At 44.9% G+C, this 18,415-nt stretch overlaps 3 protein-coding genes across 3 annotated transcripts; all 3 read left to right on the plus strand.

Moving 5' to 3' along the window:
• The first annotated feature begins 4,235 nt into the window (after positions 1-4,235).
• LOC133922734 (BOI-related E3 ubiquitin-protein ligase 1-like) lies at positions 4,236-7,088 on the plus strand. The gene is made up of 4 exons (XM_062368189.1): positions 4,236-4,592; positions 4,708-4,863; positions 5,425-5,777; positions 6,336-7,088. The coding sequence occupies exons 2-4, from the start codon at positions 4,719-4,721 to the stop codon at positions 6,879-6,881; spliced, it is 1,044 nt and encodes a 347-aa protein (XP_062224173.1). The 5' UTR covers positions 4,236-4,592; positions 4,708-4,718; the 3' UTR covers positions 6,882-7,088.
• A 2,851-nt stretch (positions 7,089-9,939) lies between these two features.
• LOC133922735 (probable polygalacturonase At1g80170) lies at positions 9,940-14,373 on the plus strand. The gene is made up of 7 exons (XM_062368190.1): positions 9,940-10,566; positions 12,401-12,529; positions 12,612-12,782; positions 12,905-12,925; positions 13,021-13,310; positions 13,387-13,612; positions 13,715-14,373. The coding sequence occupies exons 1-7, from the start codon at positions 10,228-10,230 to the stop codon at positions 14,054-14,056; spliced, it is 1,518 nt and encodes a 505-aa protein (XP_062224174.1). The 5' UTR covers positions 9,940-10,227; the 3' UTR covers positions 14,057-14,373.
• Positions 14,374-15,026: 653 nt separating this feature from the next.
• On the plus strand, positions 15,027-18,209 carry LOC133922737 (probable pyridoxal 5'-phosphate synthase subunit PDX2). The gene is made up of 7 exons (XM_062368193.1): positions 15,027-15,221; positions 15,312-15,439; positions 16,386-16,473; positions 16,564-16,637; positions 16,764-16,955; positions 17,614-17,711; positions 17,807-18,209. The coding sequence occupies exons 1-7, from the start codon at positions 15,167-15,169 to the stop codon at positions 17,937-17,939; spliced, it is 768 nt and encodes a 255-aa protein (XP_062224177.1). The 5' UTR covers positions 15,027-15,166; the 3' UTR covers positions 17,940-18,209.
• The last annotated feature ends 206 nt before the right edge of the window (positions 18,210-18,415 follow it).

The following is an 18,415-nucleotide window of genomic DNA, read 5'->3' on the forward strand; positions in this document are numbered from 1 at the left end:
TTTGTTTGTGTTCATTCGTTGCACAATTCATCGCACATGCGCCTAGCTACATCACTGTTTTTTTTTTTCAGTTTCTTGAGCTAGCACGGCTACTCTACACCGCGAGGTTAAACTTGGTCAGCCAGAAAGCAAGGACACTGGAAAAGGTAAAGGAAAAGGAGAAGCTGCCTATATAAATATGTACTGTATGAGCCATGAGCCCATGAGCATCGATCACGCCTCCCATTTTTGCCCAGGACTTGTCACTTCCTTCCTCACTTAGATTATTCACACTACGACCAGCATAAAAAAGAACAATCTAACCTTAACCCTCTGTAGCTAGTGAACAAATGAACTGAATTACTACTTGTATGATGCATGCAAGAGCATGATCATATTTTTCTGTGGCCGAGTCAACGTTTTTGTGCAGCCCATTTACAATGCGAAATCGTAGCCAGTTGCTTCTAGGCTCGTAGCAGGCCCATTTGTGAAGGAGTTTATTGGGTCGCTCAATTTGCTCGTAGCAAGCCCATTTACGCAAGTACGGGCTCGTCTGAGAAAAGAAGAAGAAAAGAAAAACTCAAACGAGTCTCAGAGCACTTCCAGAGGCGAGGCGTGAGGCGACTCGAGCGAAAGCGTCAGAGCATAAACGATTCAGCCAGCTCCCTCATCACCTCCGACGACGGCCTCCCGGCGTCGAAGGAGGAGGGTGGCCCGGCCTCCTCGTTTAGTAGCGTTTCTACTTTGTAGGTTAGCTTTGCTAAGTTAGGTCTTAAGTTGGTCAGTGGATTTAGTATGAGATTTACGGGTGCTTTTGTTGTTTTATGGCTCTCTAGCTATGTGAGGTATGTATGTGCCATGTATACGTATGTGTTTATGTATATATGTATATTATGTTGCATCTCTGTGATAGGGTGCGAGCTTCCAATTCAGGTCGATGACGTCGTCGGAGGCGCCAAGTCTCCCTTTCGAGTCATTGATGTGTTCGACGGCGTCGAATTCTTTTTTTGGCCGGTGAGTTTACCTGAAGTATTCATCATCTTCAATGCATCATGACTGTGGGATATTACTGTTAGTGGCTGAAAAATTTTATAGCCTTCAATGATCCCTCCTCGTCGGTGCAAAGTTCGGTGACGATGGATCAAAGATGAAGCTCGAGGCGCCGATGGTAGGACCTATGTTTTCTCTGTGTTTTTCTTTATCACAGGTTCTTACTTTGTAATATGTTTGCGCTACTGATCTAATAAAATCACCCATTCTAAAATAAAAACTCAAATGTATGGGCTACCTTCTCTAAACTTAGCGTGTATACTTTTGGAATTTTGTTATATTTTTTAAATCCAACTTGTCGCCTTTCTAACGGACGATATGGATATAGTTTTGTAAAATTTTAAAACATATACATATATTTGTAATTTTTAATCTAAAAATATAAAATAAAAGTTCTATATTTTTTAAGGCTGAAGCCCAATTAAACGGATCCTATGCATGTCGTCTTGCAGGCGATGGATTATCAAGTCTTTGTGAAACAAGCAGCAGGTGATGGAAGATTCAAGCAGGTGCCATGCACGGGCAGGCACGACGCAAGAACAAGGTTAACTCTGAATCACTCAACCAATCGACCAATCAACCAAACAGTCAGTCGATAACCAAGCCATTTCAAATAATCACTTGGCAGAAACCATCAATCATATCGGCATGCAAGAAGAGGTCAGTGAAGCAAATTAAGGCGCACAGGCACGATGGATTTCAAGGAACAGGCCACAGATCGGTAAAGAATTAGCAACGTATGCATCGAGATCCAAGCACAAGCTAAAATTTGCGGGAAAGCGTAGTAGTCGTGTGCACGTACCTCCAGGCAGTATCTCGGACTTCATACTGAACCCGCTCGGCGGCCGGCCGGCAGACCGGAGTCTTCTGAACCCGCTTGCGCCGCCGACGGAGAAAGCAAGAAGACGTACTGAGGAGGGAGAACGTCTCGCTCAATTGATCGACGAATCGAAACGAGATTATGAACAGGAGAAGGGAATAGCTACTACTACTAACTAGTGACGAACTGATGGATGGATCGATGATCCATGGTGCTAGCTACTTACCAAGCTACTCCGATCCAGCTGATTACCGGACCTCAGCTGTTGTGTTCAACACAGGCAGCCGCGGCAGAGGCGGCGGTGACGATCGATCGAGTTCGTTCCGCCGGGGACTGGGATGGGATGCTAATGCGGGAGGAGGAGGAAGGAAGGAGCGGCGGCGGCACCACATCCCTGTGAGGAAGGCACGGCACGGTTCGCGTGAGCGGTTCCTCCTTGCTGCGGAGTGCCTCGTTTTCCAGCAAGCCACATGCACGGGAACGGCATTTCGCGCTCTGGTTTTGCTGCAACCGTTTCTCCCTGCATGCATGCATGCGTTGCAGCAACAGCCCCTCTTGACAACTGGCCTGCCTTGGCCTCGCTACTTAAGAACATCTCTAATCATTTTTTTTTCGTTCTCTTCTTGATTTCTCTCTCCGTTTCTATTTCATTTATTTTTTCTCATCTTTAACGATTTCACTCGAAAGGATTCGTGAAGAAAAAGAGAATCTCATCTTAAAGAAAATGATCTTAAGCATCTGTTCATAACAGAAACCGTAAAGAGAAACTATTGGTATGTTAAAAAGAAAAAATCTATTTGTGAAGGGATTTATATCCCTGACGGGAATCTTAAAGATGGTCTTATAACTGGGGATACCACTTACTGTGCCGCGCTGCGTTTGGTGCTCACGAAATGCATCTGCCTGCCTCACTGCCTCTCGAGCTCACATGTACCGTGCCTCCATCCTTGCGTCATCCTCTTCTCTTCTCTTTTCCTTTTTTTTAAAAAAAAATCTTCGATAGCCACCAACCGGATTAGTGCATGCGACATGTTGCGAATATGAAATTATTCTGTGCATAGAAGCAATTTGCCTTGTTTTTTGTTTAAGAGAGAGGAAGTCAGTTTTTCTTTTTTAGTGGGAAGCCAGTTTTTTCTAGGGGAAGAGAGAGGAAGTCAGTTTTTTTTTCTTTTTTTAGGGGTGGCTTTGAGGCCAGATACTTGGCTGGACCCTTGCGGGTGGTTGATGTTTTTTCGTTGGCTGGAGTACCACGGTAGAGGTTCACTAGAGTGCTTATCGTGAAGTCACTGCTTGCTTAAGTGGTCGACGTCTCATGCTGTTTCAGCGTGGAAACCGGTAGTTTCAGCTCAAATAACCAGAGACTAGCATGAAAAATTAGTTGATCCATTGTACCTTAAGGCTCTTATACAATAGCATCATTATTCTCTCTTTAAACATCTATTTAAGCATACTTGTACTGTACATGCCATAAGACGCATAAGAGGGGACACCGCTAATTCGTGCGCTCGCGCGAGCAATCCAACTCGCACCCCCTCAGACAGCTCTTTTCTTTCATTTTTTAAAACCTTTTTACTCCGCATCTTCCTATTTTCATAAACTTTTTAAAAAACATTTCTATCAAAACTTTTAAGAAAAAAATTATCCATTACTTATGCTATTGTGGGGCACGCATGGACGCATGGTGCGTGCAGTCTGTTTAGGATCTTCGCATAAGAGGGATCCAGGCCGAACGAACTTCCTTGAGACGCTACTCAAGTTGGCCCCAAACCCACGAGACAGGGCCAGTCCTCTGGGCCCATCAGCAGTAGTGACGTGTCGCAGTGAGGGGAGGTGGAGTGACGTGGCAACTGGTGGAGGCGCTCTCCCAACTCCTCCTCACTTCCTTCCTTGTGCGCTTTAAGGCCCGTTTGGTTGAAAGGATTGGTTCAAAGAAATCTTTTAAACGTGTTAAAACGTAAAATGTTTCACTTTAAATTATTTGAGACGTTTTTTATTTTTAACACTACGAGAATAATCAACTAAAATAGCATTTTATCTGTTCTAATTCACTTTCATGTTATTTTTTTAAGAATCTATGTATAGAATTTCTGTCAAACATTTTTAGAAAATCGCTACAACTTAAAAAATACGTAATGATTTTCATACTATAAAAAACGTCCTGACTCCAGTCCTACAGACTATACTAAAACTCGTAGAAATTAATCATCTAATACCACTCAATCTCTACTATCCACCCTTAGAAATTCTATTCCCGCATTTCGTCTCTAGCTCGCGCGTCCATCTGCTCACACGTCAGCCGCCTCCCACAACTCTCGCTGACACCCGCATATGAGTGGATCCAATGATTAGTTAAGAAAGATTTATCATAAAAACGTTTTAAAAATCTAGACCAGAACGTTTTTGGAAGAAGTCCTAAATCACAAGCAACGCGACAATAAATTGCGGGATTCCCAACGCTCTCTCCGCGGACTTCCCGATCCAACCTCCCAACCCGGCGGCGAATCCGCTCCGGCGAGCTCGCCTTCGGTTTCCCAAGCCCCGCCCCGCCGCCTCCTCCCCCGCCCCCAAATCGCATTGCGGGTTTTAAGTTCCCGCTTCGTTTCGCCCCCCAACTCTTTCGTCTGCGTTATTGGAGCCGGGGATTGGGTTGATAAGGGTTGGATTTCTCTGGATCGGCTAGGACTCGTGCCCGATCGGAGCGCGGCGTCTCGGGGCAAGGGTAGCCTGCTGCGGCTTCCTCCTGGTATGGGGAAAATTTTCGAATTGTTTGATCGTTGTTCGCCTTGTTCCTCATAGTGATTGGAGGTGGGAATCGCTGTGATTTACCCCCCACTGCTTGTGTGTTCTTGGCTTGGCAGAGAGGAGCAGAATGGACGGGGAAAGGTTCGGGGTGGGTGGCCTCTTGGGTTCTTCGCCCGCGCCCTACCCCTCCAGCGCCATGGACAACCCCAATCCGAATCAGTTCTTTTTCGATGCCAAGTCCGCGCCGCTGCAGCTGTTCGGAAGCAGCACAGGTAAGATCGATGACCCGTTTGCTTACTCGTTCCTGCATTTGATCGGTGGCCTTGCCAGCGTGACCTTGCTGTAGAGCTAATTTTTCCTGAGTCCAACTATTTACTAGCAGATTTCTACGCGTAGACTACGCCAATTTGATGATTGGGTTTGCGTCCAGAAGGAAAACAAATTTGTGGATGACGAGTAGTGCAAATTTTAGTTGAGCCTCGACATTGTATTGCCAGAATGGAGCATTCGTTAGAGTTCTATGTCTTCATCAGAGTTCCGTTCAGTTATATCAGTATGAGCTAGTAATACATGTAATGCCAGCACAATTTCATCCCACACAAGTGATGATCAGAGTCATTTTGACATTTTAACAATGAAGACACTCTACTTGCTAGTAGTCATCGTATTATCCTGCGCTACCTTGCTTTACCATAGACTTGCACATTAGCATCTATAGCTTCAATGAAACTAGTTAACTGTACTATGTCTTATTGCCACATCACTAAATTCCCTTCCTATTTTTCTGATCGTAAACAGAAAAGTTATTTACCTTTGTTTAATTGCGAATGCAGTTCCCGCGGTTGGCCCTGCTGGTCACTGTAATCACACCGGAAACAACCACCTTTCTGTTATGAACCAAGCAAGAAATACAAACATTGATAGAGGGGATGAAAAACAGCTCAAGCTTCAGATGTCCTTGAACAACTATCATCAAGAGAAAGCTGATCGGTTAGCACAAGTTGGCAATCCAAGTGCTGTATCAACTGGTCTAAGGCTGTCCTATGAGGACGATGAGCGCAATTCTTCAATCACATCTGGTAGTGGAAGCATCTCCTCATTGCCTACCACGTTGTCTTTTGTTGATGATCTTAAGTCTGAAATGGACAAAGAAAACAAAGAGATTAGCTATTACTTGAGACATCAGGTAAATATTCAAGACACTATCATTCATTGACCAAATCTTATTTGTGGTGTTTGATGGGACATAAAGGTTGAAATATATCAGCTGATACTTGTTTATAAAAAGATTTTATTCTGTTATTCCATCTTGTGAGCACAACACCTAGCAGTATAATTCTGTTGGAATTGTTGGGTTATCCAAATATGTTGCTGTAGTTACATGTGGGCATTTGCGAAATATATTGGCAGGTTACAGGGTTTTGATTTTCCTCCTCTTGTCAAGTCCTACGCAGAAATTTCAATATCTGTTACTTCAGTAGGTTAGTAGCATGTTTTTTTTTATAATGTGCTGGCTCTCTATATTAGGGTCTGTTTTGTAGTACAAGTATATCACTTGGTTCTTATGTTCAAAGTAACTCCACCTTTGAATCATTAAGGTTTCTAGCGGTTATGTTTTTTTGCCTAAATCAATTGATTTTCATGTAACTCTCTTATTATCATGTGCCTGTAACTCCCTTATTATCATGTGCTAAGTGGAATTGCATGAACATTCTGCATTACTATGTGGCTCTTTTTCCCACAGGCGGAACAAATTGGTAAGCAAATGAATGAGGTGAGTCAGAGGCGGCTGATTTCATTTCTGGCAAATCTCGAACGAGCAGTAGGAAAGCAGCTGAGGGAGAAGGAACTCGAGGCGGAGGCCATGAACAGGAGGAGCAAGGAACTGAACGAGCAGATCAGACATGTTGCCATGGAAGTCCAGTCATGGCAGTCGGCAGCGCTGTACAACCAGTCAGTCGCCAACAGCCTGAAGAGCAGGCTCGTTCAAGTGGTAGCACAGAGTACCAACCTCACCAGAGAAGGCTCTGGTGATAGCGAAGAGGGGAACACAGCTTCCAGTCAGAACGCCAATGCTGCAGCCGGAGGCTTCTTCCAATCGAGCGTCCTTGGAAGCAGGGGCACAACCGTTGGGCTGGGGGCTTGCAGGTTGTGCGGGGGGAGGGAGTCATCGGTGCTGGTGATGCCGTGCCGCCACCTTTGTTTGTGTGTTGATTGCGAGAGGAATGCTGATGTGTGCCCTGTCTGCCGGTTTCCGATGAGTGGCAGTGTTGAGATCAACATGTCCTAACAACAATCATATGTACATTAAAGTGGACAGGCAGTATACTCAGTAACTTCACCCTCTCCCTCCTCTCCTTCTCTAGATAGTAAGCATCCTATTCCAACAGTGGTGTACATGTTAGCATGTTCTTCTTGAGAAGTTCTGGACTAAACCCAGCTGTAAAGTCACCTCACCCGTTTGTGGTTTCAGAAGCTAAAGGAAATCAGGTTTGCATCTTGCAGTCCATATGCTGATATGCATGCTAGTACATTGCACATTTTTCGTCGTGGTTTTACCAATAAGCATGGAGTGATGTACCATCAAATTATACCTTCGGTTGTACCGAAATTTGGTACCTCCCTAGTTATAATTTTATTTTTGGTAGCTGATGGTAAAAAGGCTCGTAAGCATGTCTCAGGTCTATAATAAAATGGTAAAAGGAAGTATCAGCTGTGGCCCTCTAGTCTAGTGTTTTGATATCACTTTGTTTAGCTCATGTTAGCACATCTGACTTGAGAGCTCAAATTTCATCAACACTGGGGGTAGCAACTAATGTCTTGTTTCTTTAGGTGCACAATTTGGGGATATAATGGTGAACCAGTTAATAGTTTAATTGTTTCCGAAAAGAAAATCGAAGTGCTGAGAAGCGAGAGGAATCTTGGTAGCTAGGATTGCAGTCGCGGCTGGAATAATGTGTGGAGCAAGCCCACCACCACACGCAATGCAATGTGGCAATCGCAGGGCAGGGGCAGGGGGGCCTTGTGCGAATGGACGGGTAGAGTGCATCTCAAGATGGCACCTGGACTGCAGATGCGTATGCACGCCGTATCTGGTTGATCCATGCTGCTTGGCAGTTGGCACCTGACGCAACAGGGCGTTGCAGCACGAAATGGCTAAATCTGGCATGACCTGATGCTTCGAACAAAAGCTCGGAAGGTAAGAAATGTTTTCAGCTCAACCAATTGGTGGATCTTGCGCAAAATTTAGGTGATATTATTTTTTTCATCCATCCACTTTTTTTTTTAAAAAAAAAAGATTTTTCATCCTATTTATATCTAGTAAGGAAGATAACAGGTACAAAACCCACGAGTAGTGCCTACACAATTTCATACCTGCAAGTTAATTTTTAAACCCGTGCCCGTATCCATTACCCGTTACGGGTAAAAAATGAAACCCAGGTCCGTCACCCGCTCATACCATGTACCTATGGGCAAGCCCATATGCCCGCTAACGACATAAAAGGTCCCTCGTATTCTAGTGAAAGGAGGATCGCTGCAAGCTCTTTATTAATGATTTTTCTTTACTTTTTTCGAAAACGACCCGCCACTCATCTCTCGTCTTGGCCTATAAATACCATCTCAAACTCCTTGTGATCCCATCAACTACTCATCTCTCCTTTTCTACTTGCTAGCCAATAACCATTTGCCCACTTCAAGAGATCAATTACATATTTCCATTTATGGATTAAGACGTCGAGAACTTGCGTGTATGATCATGGGTTCATGGGTGTGGTAACATTTTGGAAATGTCTTTAGAGAAATTAACGGGGAACATGTGAGATTTGCTAAGTGTAATATATGCAGCTATGAATTAGGTGATAGATCTTCAAATGGAACGGGATACTTGATGAAGCATATTAAATATTGTAAGCAAAATTATGGAGTTTCTAACAAAATCATGTAATTTTTGGAGCATAGTCATATGTTGTACTCTTTTTTTCTTTTAGTAGAAAGGTTTTTAAGGAGGCAACCAATCAATAAAGTTCTTTTTTTTTATTTTCTATATTTTTGATTTTTTTGAAATTTTGTAGCTATTATTTTTATTTTTTTTCTATTTTCAGAGTGCTCCGGGCTGAGTGTGCCTTCACCGTGCCGGCCCAGCCCGTCGTGCCGACCATGCCGTGAGCCGGCCCGGCACGACACTGTAAAAGATGGGACGAGGGCGCAGCACACGGGCCGACACGTTACGACCCGTTGCAGTAGTCAGACCTATCAGATCATGTCAAGATAGGCCTGTGCCAGACCGACTCAAGTGACCCATTTGATCATCTCTAGACGCAACCGAGCAGAGTACCATGTGCTCGGCTATATATATACACACACCTTGGTTTTTGTTTTGCCATCATTTGGTGGGTTCTCCAAAGGATTGAATTGAAGCAAATGAAGCCTACTAGCGAGTGATTGCAAGAATCCAGTTGAAGTTGGGCAATGGAGTGGCATTGTGGATCCGCAATCATGAACAGTTCATGGCACTCGCGCAATGCAGCCACCTGGTTTGGAGCATCAGCACTTAGACTTCACTTTTGGTTCGTGTGGTCCCTGAAAGAATACGCATGTCGTGGTCCCTGAAAGAATACGCATGTCGTACAGTCGTAGGCCATCAACATTCATAGAAAGGCAAAGCCAAACAAAAGTGCCCTTAAAGTCTTTTTGACCAAAAAGGGCTATTAGCTATGTATTCCTTGGTTGACATTAGTGCCTCCCCGGGGCGAAGCTATAGTAGCCCCGAGTGCACTTGCATAAAAAAAAAAAATCAGCTATTAGTAATTTAATTTTACTTTTTATACAACAATTATTTTCAAACATGTGCAATATCTAGATCTAAATATGTTAAACTGTGCATTCGGGTCTTTGGAGTTCTTGCTTCACCGCTGGTGCCTCCAACGGTGACAAGCAAGCTATGGAACAGACGGGCAACCCTTTTTTTTTTATCACAGTGTAATGTGCGAAATCTCATTGGCCACGCGACATTTCAGTGAGGTATCTCTCTTTGCTTCTAAAAAATGAAGATTATTGGCAATTAGTGAATTTATCAGAATAAATCTATGTGTGCACTATACGCCATCACAATCATGCAACGTAGCAATGCTTTCACGTCTTAAAATGTTATATGCTCTTGGACGTTATAGGCTCCACAAAGTTGGCCACGCGTATATTTTTTCGTGGTGTATATATCTCATCGAACTATTAGTATTTCCTTGCAAGAAATTAGCAATTAGAAATGGACACCATAAAATGATGGAAAATGCCAAGGGAAAGGGGTGCCTTCTTTTCTTTCCAGAGGATGAGTAAAGCATAAACCACACCTTGCTCTGTCGCTCACACACACAGTATTATTCACTTGCACTTCAAGTCCTCGTCCTCCTCGATCGTCCTCTCTCTCTCTCTCTCTCTCTCTCTCTCTCTCTCTCTCTCTCTCTCTCTCTCTCTCTCTCTCTCTCTCTGTGATCCATCTTCTCCTACCTTGTACTATAAATTTCTACACACTTGCAAGACAAGATATACGCATGCGCATGCACCCAATCACCTGCATGCCGCGCCATTAGACACCTTGTATAGACAACTGCAGAAGCTAACATCAACCAGGCGGTGCAATGGGAGCAGGGACAGGAAGAAGCACTAGAACCATGCTGTTCGTGGTGCTGGTGTTCGCGGCCGTGGCGAGGACGGCGGTGGTGGGCAGCGTCGGCGGCGATGGCGGTGGCGCTGGAACTGAGGATGCAGAGAGGTTCTTGAGGCTGTGGACAGACGGAGGTGGAGAAGCGGTGGATGATCTCTTGGAGGGGGATGAGGAAGATGATGATATGCAGGAGGATGACGACGAACAAATCTTGATGTGGGGGAGGGGGCCCGGCCGGTCGCCGACGGCGAGGAACGTGGTGAACGTCGACAGCTTCGGCGTAGCGGGGGACGGCAACGCCGACGACACCGAGGTGCGTGCGTTAATTAGTTGCTGCTGATCATCTCTGTATCTACACGTGCTTGGAGGGATTAAATTTCACCAAAATTCCCGGTTAATTTTAAGAATTTCAGAGAAAACGAAATATCTAATTTTGAAAAAAAAATTATGAATATGTGGGTTCCACGTAGTAGATAACGAAAAATGACTGAAATTTCGATAAATTTTTGTGATTTTCGACCGTTTCACTGATGAAAAAGAAAGTGTAAAATGAAATTCAAATCCCTGCGTGCTTGCATGAATCATCATAGTGCGTGGCACATGTCGAATGTCACGCGATGAGAAGGTCGGTGACAGTCAACAGTAACTTTTCAGAAGCGTTTCTAGTAGAGTTTAGATCTTTTTGACTCCCAAAGGTTCAACTCTCATACCTACATATCATTTTCTGGGGTGTCCTTTTCTCAAGAATACAAACAACTGATTAGAGCAGAACGGTCATCTGGTTACACAGTTTGATGCTTGTCTAATCAGTAGTACACTACTGAACAGAAATATGCCGGATTACCTCATGATACAAGAAAAGATGGGATTAGCCAAGTGGCGATTTATATCTGCTTAAAAGTCTCAATTTCTTTTGAAAACGAGATATAAAAATCTAGCCATCTGCGTGATGCATTCCAATTATGAGGCCTAGATAGGTACATACATTTCTCTTTAGTATATTTGTTCTGTGCTAGCGCGCCAAAGATGTCACCTATAACTGAGAGTTGAGGCCAAGGTTCAACAAACACGCAACTTATTTTTTTTCGCAAAAAAACTACATATGCTGTATGTTTGATATAGCTTGAGCACCAACTTGAGCGTTACTTCTGTCTGAATGATATTCTGAATCCTCCATTATACACCGAGTCGATTAGAAATGAGAGGGGAGATGAACATCTTGACGATGGCAACGTACAAAAGTAAGGATCTAGACGTTACGATTTCAGGAAGCCACACTTTGTGTGTGATGATGGGTCGATGAGTTAGGAAAGGTGGATCTGATGGCGATGCCTCCAGATACTCCCTCTGGCTGACAGTTGCTTAGCCTCATCACTCACTCGCGTTTTTTTTCTCATCCTTTCTCCTAAACTAGCAAGATAGCTCATAATAATAATTTGGCTAGTCTTGCTACAATATTTTTATCATGATAACATTTGATTAATTGTATTTTATATTGACTCTTTATTTAGATATTTATTTTTATAATAATTTATTTTTTCCTAAGATTATATTTGATATGTATCCTTCTTTTTTCTATTCTAATCCAATTTCAATTATTGTTTATTTTATTTTATTTAGACTCTTTATTAGATATTTTGCTTCTTAAACCGTATGGAAATCAAACTATTAATTTTTCATATTTTTTAATTCTAAATTTAGCTATTTCTTAATCGTATTTGATATGGACTATTTGATTTAATTTAAATCGTTAGATGTTCATAACAATGAGTGGTTTAAATTATTATTATTTATTAATGTGGTAATTTTATGATCTTGAGAGCGAATATGGTGACTCATTCACCCCTCAAATATTAAGATAATATATTATTCATCGTATTTAATATCGACTCTTTGATTTAATCTAAATTGTTAGAAGTTCATAACACGAAGAGGTTTACATACTTTTGTTTTTCTAATTAATGTGATAATTTTATGCCCTTGAGAACCAATATGATAGCTTATTTTTCTTTTCAAATATTAAGATAGTAGAAAATACGCGACAAATGATGCGTTCTTGCGTCGATGCGATGGATCAGTGTAACATGTCTGAGAAGCCTGGAGAGACTAGCACTGATGACTGATGCTGGTAAGATGTTGCTTGCTAGGCATTCTTGAGCGCTTGGAAGATGGCGTGTTCTCTGGACAACGCGGTGTTCTTGGTGCCCGGCGGCCGCCGCTACAAGGTCGGCGCGAGCAAGTTCATGGGGCCGTGCAAGGAGAGGATGATCATCCAGGTGAAGCCCAAAACAAAAACAAAAAATTCGGAGTTCAGAGGACAGGCTGGGTAGTAGCATGCAGTAATTCTTTTGCGTGCAGATTCAGGGGACAATCGTGGCGCCGGAGGAGCCGTCGGAGTGGGACCCTCGGAGCCCGCGGCTGTGGCTGCTATTCTCGGGGCTCGCCGACGCCCGCATCCAGGGCGGTGGCGTCATCGACGGCTCCGGTTCCAAGTGGTGGGCCAATTCCTGCAAGATCAACAAGTCCAACGTGAGTGCCCTGCTCGATCAGTCACTGATTCTTCAGAGCCAGAGCTCCATTATTGCTTGGCGTCACTGACTGACTGATCGTTTGCCCATGCATCCTGTTCTTGCCGGCGAGTTTGCGTGCAGCCCTGCAAACCTGCTCCAACGGTAAGCGCGAAAAGAACTCTCGTGGATCGATCAAGAATTCCGTTCGTGGCGTCGCAATCAAATCGAAGCTGATTCGGATGGCTGGTTGGTTGCAGGCCGTGACGATCGACTCGTGCAGGGGCGTGCGGGTGCGGAGCCTGCGCGTGCAGAACGCGCAGCAGATGCACTTCACGGTGTCCAGGTCGCGGGACGTGCGCGTCGCCGGGGTGCGCATCGAGGCGCCGGAGGACAGCCCCAACACCGACGGCATCCACGTCGCCGAGTCCACCGCCGTCACCATCCAGAGCTGCCGCATCGCCACCGGGGACGACTGCATCTCCGTCGTGAACGGGAGCTTCAACATCCGGATGAAGAACATCGACTGCGGCCCAGGCCACGGCATCAGGTGAGTCCAGTCTGCTCATGCATGCAGGGTGCTGTGCGTTGCTCTCGTGTCTGTGACGGGTGCATGAATGCTGCAGCATCGGGAGCCTGGGGAAGGACAACACGTTCGCGGCGGTGGAGAACGTGGCGCTGGACACGGCGAGGATCAGCCGGGCGCAGAACGGCGTCCGGATCAAGACGTGGCAGGGCGGCGCCGGCTACGTCCGGAACGTGCTCTTCTCCAACGTCGTCGTCGACGACGTGGACCACCCCATCATCATCGACCAGTTCTACTGCGACTCCAGGAACCCTTGCCACAACCAGGTCTGGTCTGGTTTGGTCTGATCATTCCCCTGTCTTCTCTAGAACTGTTCGCACGTGTCATCCGCTCACCAACGGTCCCTCTGTGTGCATGGATGGACGCAGACGTCGAACGTGAAGGTGAGCAAAGTGGTGTACCGCCACATCCGCGGCACGTCGCGGCGCGCGGAGGCGATCAAGTTCGCGTGCAGCGACGCCGTGCCCTGCAGCGAGATCGTGCTCAGCGACATCAACCTGCTGCTCGGCGACGGCGGCGGCGGCGGCGCGGGCGAGGTGCAGGCCGTCTGCAACTGCGCCATGGGCTTCAACGACGGCCGCGTTTTCCCCGCCGCCGACTGCCTCAGGAGCAGCACCTGCGGCGGCGCGCCCGATGACCACACCGACGAGGACGACGACCAGGGGAAAGTCGAGACCAAGGAGACGACCATCCTGCACACCGAGCTGTGAGCTGTATGTACTCAGCAATGGCCTTTTGACTCTGCTAGTCTGCTCAGTAATCTTGCAATCTTTTTGTGTGTACCCGAGAGGGACGTGTTGCGATCAAAAGCCGGTCGGTAAACGGGACACCGACCAGGGGTGGACGGTAAACGAAATACCGACCACCCCACGGGTGTTTCCGGGATGCCGAGGCGGCGGCCCAGGTGCTTCCGCGCGGCCCATTAGGATAGAACCCGGCTCGCTAATCTCCTCGGCTCGTTAGTTTCCTATCCCTCCAATCTAAGTATTACTCAAGGTAGTAGTGATGGTGACTGAGTCACTAGTTTCATTATCGCTATGATGTGAAGTTTAATCTACTACAATCTAGAGATGATGAGTTGTTGGTTTCAGTTCTCATTTGTAGGTTAATCTTTCTCGCTGGTGTGTTCGTCAATGTTGGTGTCCGCACTGAGGTTACAGCTAGAAGTGTCGGTTCGCTCCTTATCCGGTCCAAGATAACAATCGATGGCTGTTTTGCGTTGCTTGTTAGTTCAGTGATATTAAAGCTCATCTCTAATGGGTTGTTCCTTGTGTATAATTTTTTTAGCATCTTCATTTGAGGGAATGACTTCCGGCAACTACTTTAATGTATTTCTCTACCTAATTCCGACAGGACGATGCCATATGCGGATGGTTAAACCACTGGTGAAACATAGCTATGCGGATGGTTTAACCGTTGATGAAATAAAGCCTTTATTTGTATAATTATAAATGGTTGTAATTTTCATCTTCTATCAAAAAAATCTCAACCTGGTTCCTTAAAAGAACCCCGACCCAACTACTAACTACCAACGGACGGCTGAGATCTCCCCGACGTCGTGGGCGCACGGCTCCACGACGATCGGACGGTCGTGGACAAGCGACGCCGACCGCCAACAGTTTTTTCTGTGGCAGTGGCACGAGCACCGAAACGTTTTTTCTGCGTGGTGGCCGCCGCCGCCTCAGCGACGTGCGGCTTCTTCCTCCCCTCACCTTCCTTTCCGTTTCCCGTGACGTCACCAGCCACCACCACTCCGCCAAAGCCGCCTCCCTCTGGCCTCACCACAGCGCGCGTCCCAAGGCGGAGGAGAGGCGGGGGCAATGGCGGTGGTGGGCGTCCTCGCGCTGCAGGGCTCCTACAACGAGCACATGGCCGGTAGGTACCACCGACCGATTCCTTCTCATCTTGCGATGCTTGCGGGCGTTCTTGTTGTTCATTTGGCGCGGTGCGCGCGCGCGCGTGCAGCGCTGAGGAGGATCGGGGTGAGGGGGGTGGAGGTGCGCAAGCCGGAGCAGCTCCTCGGCATCGACTCGCTCATCATCCCCGGCGGCGAGAGCACCACCATGGCCAAGCTCGCCAACTACCACAACCTGGTGGGTGGGTCCTTCTCGTTCTGCTCTCCCTTGTTTTTTTCTCTTCGTGGATGATTGGTTCGTTGGTGACATCGCTCGTGGCTGTGTGTGTGTGCTCGGGTTTATTGGCAAAATCCAAGAGTTGGTTGTGTGCTGATATGGTTTTTGCTAACAGAGTTGGTGGTGGTCTCTCAAATGGGTCCATGAATCGTGATCTGATGCGATAGTTAATGGATGATGTAGATTGGATAGAAAAACACGAACTCACAAAATGATTGTTGAGTAGATAGGAGTAGATAAGGTACTTCCTGGTGTAGATAATCCAAAAAGGATCAAGTGGTGTAGTAGAAATTATTGGTTGCACAACCATGTTATCTGAAAGTAATTAACTTGATTCTGAGCAACTCACATTTGGTCAAGCTAGGATAAACATTGTTGTCAGCCAATCGATGTAAGCTATTCCTTATCGCAGGGAAAAAAACAATGGTTCCTTACATTGGTCAAAAGAAACGGTAGGAAAAATATACTAGTACGAAAGGACAACCATTTTGCAGATTTTCAATATTTATCCGCCTTACTTTAAAAGGTCCTCAAATCCTCAATAGAAACTGCGAGTATCCTTTTGCACCCACCTCCTGTGTAAGGAACAGGTGGTTGTAGCCTTGTGGGGGCAATGCTGGCTCCCTGTGATTAAGGAATTTTTTTATGTCCTTGGCTTCTCTTTGAGTATTTAGTTTACGTGCTCGGTGACCACCACATGTTCCCATGTAATTTGAAAAAACTGCTACTGAGTGAGATTGTTACTGTTAATTTGGCATCATATCTAGATTCGAACTATTTATATTTCAGTATATGCCTTATTAGTGGAGAGTGCCACTTCCTGAAATTCGTTATACCTGAGATTGTACATTTGCTACCTTCCTATTTACTTATGGCTTGCGAAATCTCACTTCCATCTGCCGTGCAGTTTCCTGCACTTCGAGAGTTTGTGGGTGGAGGAAAGCCTGTCTGGGGAACCTGTGCTGGGCTCATCTTTCTTGCAAAAAAAGCAGTAGGTGTGTGGGTCACCAAATTATAATTGCTTTGATATTTGGTTTTGTGAAAACCAGTTAACAGAATGTCATAATAGTTTAATTTACTTGCAGGGCAAAAAACAGGAGGCCAGGAACTTGTTGGAGGATTAGATTGTACTGTACACCGTAACTTTTTTGGGAGCCAGGTCAGTCTGAGGGCCATGTTGTCTGTTTGATGGCTAGATTAATTAGTTGGTCATGTTTAAAAGTTTTTGAGATAAATAAACACAAATGTGAACACCATGTTTGATTGCAAATTGTTTCTCTTGCAGCTTCAAAGCTTCGAGACAGAGCTTTCTGTGCCAAAGCTTGCGGAGAAGGAAGGAGGGAATGATACATGCCGCGGTGTATTTATTCGTGCACCTGCCATATTGGAAGTAGGTTCAGATGTTGAAATATTGGCTGATTGCCCTGTTCCCACCGACAGACCCAGCATCACAATATCATCTGGGGAGGGTGCTGAGGTTTGCATATTGCTCTCTTGACTATAATACTTGCAATGCTCTGCAAATGATGACATTCTGGTATCTTTCAAGCAAAATGGATTTGTAGGATGAGCATGATGGGCACTCGTTATTGCTTTGTCACGTTCATAGTTGCTGAGCCTGCTCTTACTAGTTGCCTGTAGTCCTTGAATGAGCAGTGAATGCGGTGTTTTGCTGTATATGTTTGCTCATGACGATATCTGAGAAAACAGTTCCAAGATGATGTCTATAATTAGATGAGGGCATGTTTACATGCAGTGTCCTGATACTTTAAGTGATCTCTGCCTTCTTGTGTAGTCTTTTGAAACATTTGAGTTGGTTTTGACACTTGACATGCTAATTCTAACTCATTGCAAATCAAATATTCAGAGTAATGAATACAGTGCACATTGGCTTCCTATTTGTTTGTTTAGGACATTACCGGTCTGCTTAAGCACCCGTTAGATGAACTTGCTTGTCACTGGTATTATCTTGTTCATTTGCTGCATGCCTGCACCATACCTGTTCGATTTTGGCTGACTTTATCCCTGTTGAAAAATGACGACATACTTATATTGCCAGTCTTGCAATAGTTTATTCCATATTCTGAGTTAGGGCTGTTTATCATCTGCCAACTGACCTGCAATACACTTGGCAGGAAGTAGTGTATTCCAAAGATCGAGTGATTGTTGCAGTACGGCAAGGGAACATCCTTGCCACCGCTTTCCACCCAGAATTGACATCAGACTCTAGATGGTAAGTGCATTCGTTCATACCATACCATGCACTTGTTCAGCATCTTAGCACTTTTGATGCGGACTCTGAAGCATATGCGCTATGCTCCTTTATAGGCATCGCTTCTTCTTGGACATGGATAAAGAATCTCATGCGAAGGCCTTCTCTGCGCTATCGTTATCGACATCTTCAAGAGATGCAGAAGACATGCCAAAGAATAAGCCTCTTGATCTGCCCATTTTTGAGTAACACTAGAAAGAAGACGGCCAGAACATTTGAATGAAAGAAGATGAAGAAACTGACTAATTTTTTAATCGTTCAGTTGGTGACAACAAAAAAACCTGTTAAGCATCTGTTATGCTCAGTCAAAATGTGTCATTGGTATCAAATTGTACCAATCAAAATAATGACGTTGTGTGTTGTACGAAAATCTTCAGATACAGCAAATGGCGTTCTGGAATTGTATTCTTGCTGTGCAAAGAAGTTGCTCATTTGAATATATTTCCCCCTTTTTCTACAGTTGAAAAAAAATTATGTCTCCATTTCGTACCACATGACATTCGTTTCTCTTCTTTTTATCTTCTTTTTATTTTGTGAGCTGCTTGTTAATTGAATTTAAATGTTTGCCAAATGAACAGATATCAAAGCACATAAGTGAAGGATATTATATTGGTGGTGTGAGTGTGTCTATGAGTTGTACTAATATTTATAAAAAAGATATTATA

The sequence above is a fragment of the Phragmites australis genome, chromosome 6 (genome assembly GCF_958298935.1).
Source record: "Phragmites australis chromosome 6, lpPhrAust1.1, whole genome shotgun sequence".
NCBI classification, from domain to species: Eukaryota; Viridiplantae; Streptophyta; class Magnoliopsida; order Poales; family Poaceae; genus Phragmites; species Phragmites australis.